Here is a 7,962-nt window from a genome sequence, read left to right on the forward strand (position 1 = left end):
CGTGTTAATGTTTCTGTAATTAAATAATTGTAATTAGCTTGTTAAAGTCCAACCCCTTAATTTAAACTTTTCTAAAGTTATCTGTTGCTGCTTTAATCAAACCTTCCAGAAATCATCCAGAGAGCCACATCTCTGGTTCCTGTAGACAGGAATATTGTCTCACCAGTTGGACTCTTCTCATTCCTGCAGATACGTAAAGGTTCCTATGGGAAACATGGGCGTGTTTGACCCCACTGAGATCCACAACCGAGGTCTGCTCAAGTCCCACATGAAGGAAGCCATGATTAAACTGGGCTACCACCTGCTCTGCTTCTTCATCTATCTGTACAGGTAACCAGTCTCATTCACACAGACGATAAAGTCTGGAGCCAGTCCAAAGTCTCTAGAGTTGTACTGTAAAGTGTAGAACTTTATTGTAACATTAGACCAAAGTTAGACCAAAAACAGTTTAAATTTCTTTGTCTGAGCTATTATTTCTTTATGTAGTATTCAGGAATAATTTTCTCGGGTCCTTTAAAGACTTTCCAAAGCTCTTCTTTGGATGTTTCTATTCTATTCTATTCTATTCTATTCTATTCTATTCTATTCTATTCTATTCTATTCTATTCTATTCTATTTCTATTCATTTAGCAGACGCTTTTATCCAAAGCGATGTGCATTTGAGAATGAGAACAACACAAGCAGGAACTCCAACCAGTAGGACCATCATAGGACGGTGCTGGTGGACTGCTGGAGTCCAGCTGGACCTGGTCTTGACATGTAGCGCTACAGGCTGGGTTTTATACCATAATATTTGTTGTAAAGATCTGGGCTAAGTCCTCCAGCTCCTCTGATAAACACGGTTAAACTAAGAGCAGAAATGCTGCTTGAACAGCTGAGTCTGCAGCTTAAAGCAGATCGGGACTCTGCAGGTCGGACAGAGTTCGGCAGGTCGTTCCACCATCGAGGAACAACAGAGGAAAAGATTCTGGTGGTGGTTTAGTCCCACGTAGTCATGGTAACGGTAGGCGTCTTCCACTGGTAGAGCGTAGCTGTGGAGAGGGAGTGTAGCTCTGGATGGAGGAGTGAAGGTAGACAGGAGATGTTTGACTTATTGTTTTGTAAACCAGAAGCCGAGCTTTGAATCTGATGCTCTGCAACTGGAAACCAGTGAAGTGTGATTAACAGCAGAGTGACATGAGCCCATTTGGACTGGTAGAAGACCAGACGTACATAGGCCTGTCGCAATAAGTCAATTATCACACGATAAGAAAAAATGTGCGCAATAATTTTGCTAGATGCAATAATTTTAATTTTTCTCTATTTTCTTTCTCCAGTGCCACATTTGTTTTGATACAATATTAACTAAACATGGCAACACAACAAGCTTCCTTCTGCACATCAACTGCAGTGACCCCAGCTGGGGAAAAAAGACCTTAACAAACTTCCTGACAGTCCACAATCTGTGTTTAACCAACAGATAAAATAGAGGTTGGGACGGCGTGGTTGGTAACCTGGGACGGCGTGGTCGGTAACCTTGGACGGCGTGGTCGATAACCTGGGACGGCGTGGTTGGTAACCTGGGACGGCGTGGTTGGTAAATTGGGACGGCGTGATCGGTAACCTGGGACGGCGTGGTTGGTAAATTGGGACCGGGTGGTCGGTAACCTGGGACGGCGTGGTCGGTAAATTGGGACGGCGTGGTCGGTAACCTGGGACTGCGTGGTTGGTAACCTGGGATGGCGTGGTTGGTAAATTGGGACGGCGTGGTCGGTAAAGTGGGACGGCGTGGTTGGTAAATTGGGACGGCGTGGTCGGTAACCTGGGACAGCGTGGTCGGTAACCTGGAACGGCGTAGTCGGTAACCTGGGACGGCGTGGTCGGTAACCTGGGACGGCGTGGTCGGTAACCTGGGACGGCGTGGTCGGTAACCTGGGACGGCGTGGTTGGTAAATTGGGACGGCGTGGTCGGTAACCTGGGACCGGGTGGTCGGTAACCTGGGACAGCGTGGTTGGTAAATTGGGACGGCGTGGTCGGTAACCTGGGACCGGGTGGTCGGTAACCTGGGACTGCGTGGTCGGTAACCTGGGACGGCGTGGTTGGTAAAGTGGGACGGCGTGGTCGATAACCTGGGTCCGGGTGGTCGGTAACCTGGGACGGCGTGGTCGGTAACCTGGGACCGGGTGGTCGGTAACCTGGGACGGCGTGGTCGGTAACCTGGGACGGCGTGGTCGGTAACCTGGGACGGCGTGGTTGGTAAATTGGGACCGGGTGGTCGGTAACCTGGGACGGCGTGGTCGGTAAATTGCGACGGCGTGGTCGGTAACCTGGGACGGCGTGGTTGGTAACCTGGGACGGCGTGGTTGGTAAATTGGGACGGCGTGGTCGGTAACCTGGGACGGCGTGGTTGGTAAATTGGGACGGCGTGGTCGGTAACCTGGGACAGCGTGGTCGGTAACCTGGAACGGCGTAGTCGGTAACCTGGGACGGCGTGGTCGGTAACCTGGGACGGCGTGGTCGGTAACCTGGGATGGCGTGGTCGGTAACCTGGGACGGCGTGGTCGGTAACCTGGGATGGCGTGGTTGGTAAATTGGGACGGTGTGGTCGGTAACCTGGGACCGGGTGGTCGTAACCTGGGACGGCGTGGTTGGTAAATTGGGACGGCGTGGTCGGTAACCTGGGACCGGGTGGTCGGTAACCTGGGACAGCGTGGTTGGTAAATTGGGACGGCGTGGTCGGTAACCTGGGACCGGGTGGTCGGTAACCTGGGACGGCGTGGTCGGTAACCTGGGACGGCGTGGTTGGTAAAGTGGGACGGCGTGGTCGATAACCTGGGTCCGGGTGGTCGGTAACCTGGGACGGCGTGGTCGGTAACCTGGGACCGGGTGGTCGGTAACCTGGGACGGCGTGGTCGGTAACCTGGGACCGGGTGGTCGGTAACCTGGGACGGCGTGGTCGGTAACCTGGGACCGGGTGGTCAGTAACCTGGGACGGCGTGGTCAGTAACCTGGGACGGCGTGGTTGGTAACCTGGGACCGGGTGGTCAGTAACCTGGGACGGCGTGGTCGGTAACCTGGGACGGCGTGGTCGGTAAAGTGGGACGGTGTGGTCGGTAACCTGGGACCGGGTGGTCGGTAACCTGGGACGGCGTGGTCGGTAACCTGGGACGGCGTGGTGGTCGGTAACCTGGGACAGCGTGGTTGGTAACCTGGGACGGCGTGGTGGTCGGTAACCTGGGACCGGGTGGTCGGTAACCTGGTACCGCGTGGTTGGTAACCTGGGACGGCGTGGTGGTCGGTAACCTGGGACGGCGTGGTCGGTAACCTGGGACCGGGTGGTTGGTAACCTGGGACGGCGTGGTTGGTAACCTGGGTCCGGGTGGTCGGTAACCTGGGACGGCGTGGTTGGTAACCTGGGACCGGGTGGTCGGTAACCTGGGACGGCGTGGTTGGTAACCTGGGACCGGGTGGTCGGTAACCTGGGACCGGGTGGTCGGTAACCTGGGACCGGGTGGTCGGTAACCTGGGACGGCGTGGTTGGTAACCTGGGACCGGGTGGTCGGTAACCTGGGACCGGGTGGTCGGTAACCTGGTACCGCGTGGTTGGTAACCTGGGACGGCGTGGTGGTCGGTAACCTGGGACGGCGTGGTCGGTAACCTGGGACCGGGTGGTCGGTAACCTGGGACGGCGTGGTTGGTAACCTGGGACCGGGTGGTCGGTAACCTGGGACCGGGTGGTCGGTAACCTGGTACCGCGTGGTTGGTAACCTGGGACGGCGTGGTGGTCGGTAACCTGGGACGGCGTGGTCGGTAACCTGGGACCGGGTGGTCGGTAACCTGGGACGGCGTGGTTGGTAACCTGGGTCCGGGTGGTCGATAACCTGGGACCGGGTGGTCGGTAACCTGGGACGGCGTGGTCGGTAACCTGGGACCGGGTGGTCGGTAACCTGGGACGGCGTGGTCGGTAACCTGGGACGGCGTGGTCGGTAACCTGGGACCGGGTGGTCAGTAACCTGGGACGGCGTGGTCGGTAACCTGGGACGGCGTGGTCGGTAAAGTGGGACGGCGTGGTCAATAACCTGGGACAGCGTGGTTGGTAACCTGGGACCGGGTGGTCAGTAACCTGGGACAGCGTGGTTGGTAACCTGGGACGGCGTGGTCGGTAACCTGGGACGGCGTGGTCGGTAAAGTGGGACGGCGTGGTCAGTAACCTGGGACAGCGTGGTTGGTAACCTGGGACCGGGTGGTCGGTAACCTGGGACCGGGTGGTCAGTAACCTGGGACGGCGTGGTCGGTAACCTGGGACCAGGTGGTCGGTAAAGTGGGACGGTGTGGTCGGTAACCTGGGACCGGGTGGTCGGTAACCTGGGACGGCGTGGTCGGTAACCTGGGACCGGGTGGTCGGTAACCTGGGACGGCGTGGTTGGTAACCTGGGACGGCGTGGTGGTCGGTAACCTGGGACCGGGTGGTCGGTAACCTGGTACCGCGTGGTTGGTAACCTGGGACGGCGTGGTGGTCGGTAACCTGGGACGGCGTGGTCGGTAACCTGGGACCGGGTGGTTGGTAACCTGGGACGGCGTGGTTGGTAACCTGGGTCCGGGTGGTCGGTAACCTGGGACGGCGTGGTTGGTAACCTGGGACCGGGTGGTCGGTAACCTGGGACGGCGTGGTTGGTAACCTGGGACCGGGTGGTCGGTAACCTGGGACCGGGTGGTCGGTAACCTGGGACGGCGTGGTTGGTAACCTGGGACCGGGTGGTCGGTAACCTGGGACCGGGTGGTCGGTAACCTGGGACGGCGTGGTTGGTAACCTGGGACCGGGTGGTCGGTAACCTGGGACCGGGTGGTCGGTAACCTGGGACCGGGTGGTTGGTAACCTGGGACGGCGTGGTTGGTAACCTGGGACCGGGTGGTCGGTAACCTGGGACCGGGTGGTCGGTAACCTGGGACGGCGTGGTTGGTAACCTGGGACCGGGTGGTCGGTAACCTGGGACCGGGTGGTCGGTAAAGCCATGCTGCCCTTTGATGTTGTTAAAAGGTTTCACAGCCGGTATGAATCGCCTGGATGAACATTCATGTTACAAACAGCAATTCCACAACTTTACGACATGAAAAATGACATTTTACTATTCTACCTCTGGTCAGGTCCAAACATGTCCGCCTATATGACCACAGACTATGTAACTGTGTTACATTTAGAGAGCAGATGTTCCAGATAACCACGTTGCCAACCCCCAGGGGAAAGCCTGATGTGTTTCAGCAGACTGGGGACTGGATAAGTCTTGTCTGCACATCCAGCTAAATTTTGTTTAGAAACTAGAGTGTGTTGATCTTTGAAAGGGGGTGAAAATGACAACAATAATTGCTTGACACAATATTATCGTTTATTGCAATCATTTCTGAAACAATTAACTGTGTCGCAAAATTTGTCACCGTGACAGGCCTAGACGTGCCACACACATTCTGGATCATCTGCATCTGTTCTGCCGTTTGTTCTGTTCTCTGAACAAATTATTCCACAATGCTTCAATAACATTGCGGTCGGGCTTTTTCATCTATGAGATTGAAATCAATCTCATCAGACATTACAGCTAACTTATTTAAATGAACACTAGATAGTGTTAGGATGAAGGGTTTTCCACAATATCAACAAAACCAACCTCAGTTGGTTCACACTACAAAACCTTACAATAACCAAAAAAAAAACCAAAAAAAAACCAAACAACAAAGGCCAACTGCAACGTTCAATAACCGCAGCCACAACAAGACTCTTTCCAGTCATAAGAATCCTAGAGAGCAAGCTGGTCTACACTATCTACAGCTGCCCTTAATGTTCATTAGGAGCTTGCTTAAATAGTGAAGCTCCAGTTGGCCAGCCGAGGAGTGGGCCAATCACAGTCAGGTGTATCCTGTGCAGTCAGCCAATCGCGGAGGTGTGATGGCACAGTTTGTAGAAGTCTGGTAGAGTCAGTCCTGGATTCTTTACATAAGAGGCAGAGGCCTGGGGCCGTAACAAATGCTTTTAAGTCTTCCCAGGTTACACTAAGTAACCACCTTGTAGTTCAAGCATGCACAGACAGAACTTTCTCATCAGAATGAGTGTATACATGATTATTTATTTATTTATCTTTAAAAGATGTAAATCACCCCTCTACATCAATGTTCTGATTGAAGCCAATGGGATTAGCTGATGCATTTTTATTCTGATTAGACATCAACTGTAGGATAAAAAAAAATGCTGCATGTAAACATAGCTATTGATGCAATGGCTACTTAACAAACACACGATTAGAACCAGTGTTGTGTTTGATACATGATCTTGACTTTAGGCCAGGGATACATGCTGAGAAAAAGGAAGAAAAATGACTCAATCTCTTTCTCATCTATTTTTGTTTGTTTTTTCCAAAGAAAAAACAAACAAAAAGACTTTATAGCTCCAGACTTTAGGTCTCATCTGTGTAATGATAATAATAATGATGAAGATGATAACAATATTAACACATATATGTTTTCTTGTACAGCATGATCCTGGCTTTGATCAATGACTGAAGCTAAAAGTGAAACGTCTCACTCCAGCTGCCATCGCCTGAATCTGCTGATCTTCTGCTCCAATCAAATCCCTCAGAACACCAGCAAGAAACAGTCTGTAAAAAATCAGTTTGGGCACAATGATATGCTTTATATTTCATCTTTCAGCACCTAAACTCCCTGGACATAAAGAAGCCACTATCTTCTATACAAGTACCAGATAACAGCCAGCCAATCAGACTGATTGGACATACGGAACATTTTGGACTTACTTGACGGCAATTCCTTGTCAGAACATCCTGGTAGAAATCTAAAAAGTAAAGACGAATTACATCTAACGGGAAACTTGGAACCATCATAGCTGAACTTTATAATGGTAAATTTTATTGATCAGTCACATGGTGTCATGGTTGTCATGGTAACATCCCAGTGAATCTGCAGTCTGAACTGGGATGATTCAGAACAATTTTGCCAACAGTCACAGAGTGAGCATTTTTGTCTTCAAGATGAGATAGATGTTGTGTCACAGCAATGTTTCCGTAGTAAAACCAATAAACAGCTTGTATTTGTGTGTTCGGATCTATGAATCTAACAGCATTTTATAACCCTTCCCTTATCTTACACACACACGCTCCAATCTGTGATCAATTAGGCCAATTTTCCCCTTGCTCTCCAGTCAGGAAACATATGATCAGATCAGTATTTTCTGTACATTCAAGCTTTAACACTCCATTTTTACCTTTTCCTGTTTCATCTCTTCCCTGCTCTGACATTTTACCACTTACTCCAATGTTGGAAAGAAAAACGACAGAAAAATTAAAAGTAAACTTTCACATGAAGTCCCTAAGAGATGTGATCTAAGTAGCCTGTAATATGATGCTCTGTATGTTCTCAGGTGTTTCAACCAGACCAGTCTGTAACATATGTTCAATTCTTTAGTCTACTGGAAAAAAAACCCAGTCTCAGGATGATCTACTGAGTGCAAACCAGTTTTTTACTAAAAGAAAATCAGCTTTCTAGTGGGGAAAAAAACAGGTTTCTACTGGATGTAAATCTATTTCAAACATATACTGGGAACAAAATAACTTTCCACTAGAAGAAAACTAGTTTTAATGGTGTACTGAAAGAAACAGGTTTTAACTGAAAGAAAACCAGTGTCTAAATAATCCACTAGGGAAGAAAAACAGTTTGTGAACAGCTCGTGTCTGGTTTTGTGTTATTGGACAGAAAAGTTTCTAAATAAAAACATTTGAATTTCTTTATGTGTTGATTAATGACTCCAATCTATTTATCGATCCATCGATTTATTTAGCTGGGGGCTTTAGGCAGACCAACATAAAAACAGTTCTCCAACATTTCCACCAGTATATTGATTTTGTAACCACGGAGAAGAACACATTGGCTTACACCAACATTAAAGAGGCCCCCCACCTGGGCTCTTCAGACCACCTATC

The 7,962-nt window shown here is 50.5% G+C and overlaps 1 protein-coding gene across 1 annotated transcript in view; it reads left to right on the forward strand.

Annotated features, from left to right (window-relative positions):
* The window catches only part of cnih4 (cornichon family member 4), a 33,650-nt gene extending 25,901 nt beyond the window's left edge, over positions 1-7,749 (forward strand). The window contains exons 4-5 of the mRNA XM_079240815.1: positions 190-330; positions 6,502-7,749. Coding sequence (XP_079096941.1) covers positions 190-330; positions 6,502-6,529 — 169 coding nt within the window. The 3' untranslated portion in view covers positions 6,530-7,749. The remainder of the gene's footprint in view (positions 1-189; positions 331-6,501) is intronic.
* The last annotated feature ends 213 nt before the right edge of the window (positions 7,750-7,962 follow it).

The sequence above is a fragment of the Telmatherina bonti genome, assembly GCF_933228915.1.
Source record: "Telmatherina bonti genome assembly, chromosome: 5".
Classification (NCBI taxonomy): domain Eukaryota; kingdom Metazoa; phylum Chordata; class Actinopteri; order Atheriniformes; family Telmatherinidae; genus Telmatherina; species Telmatherina bonti.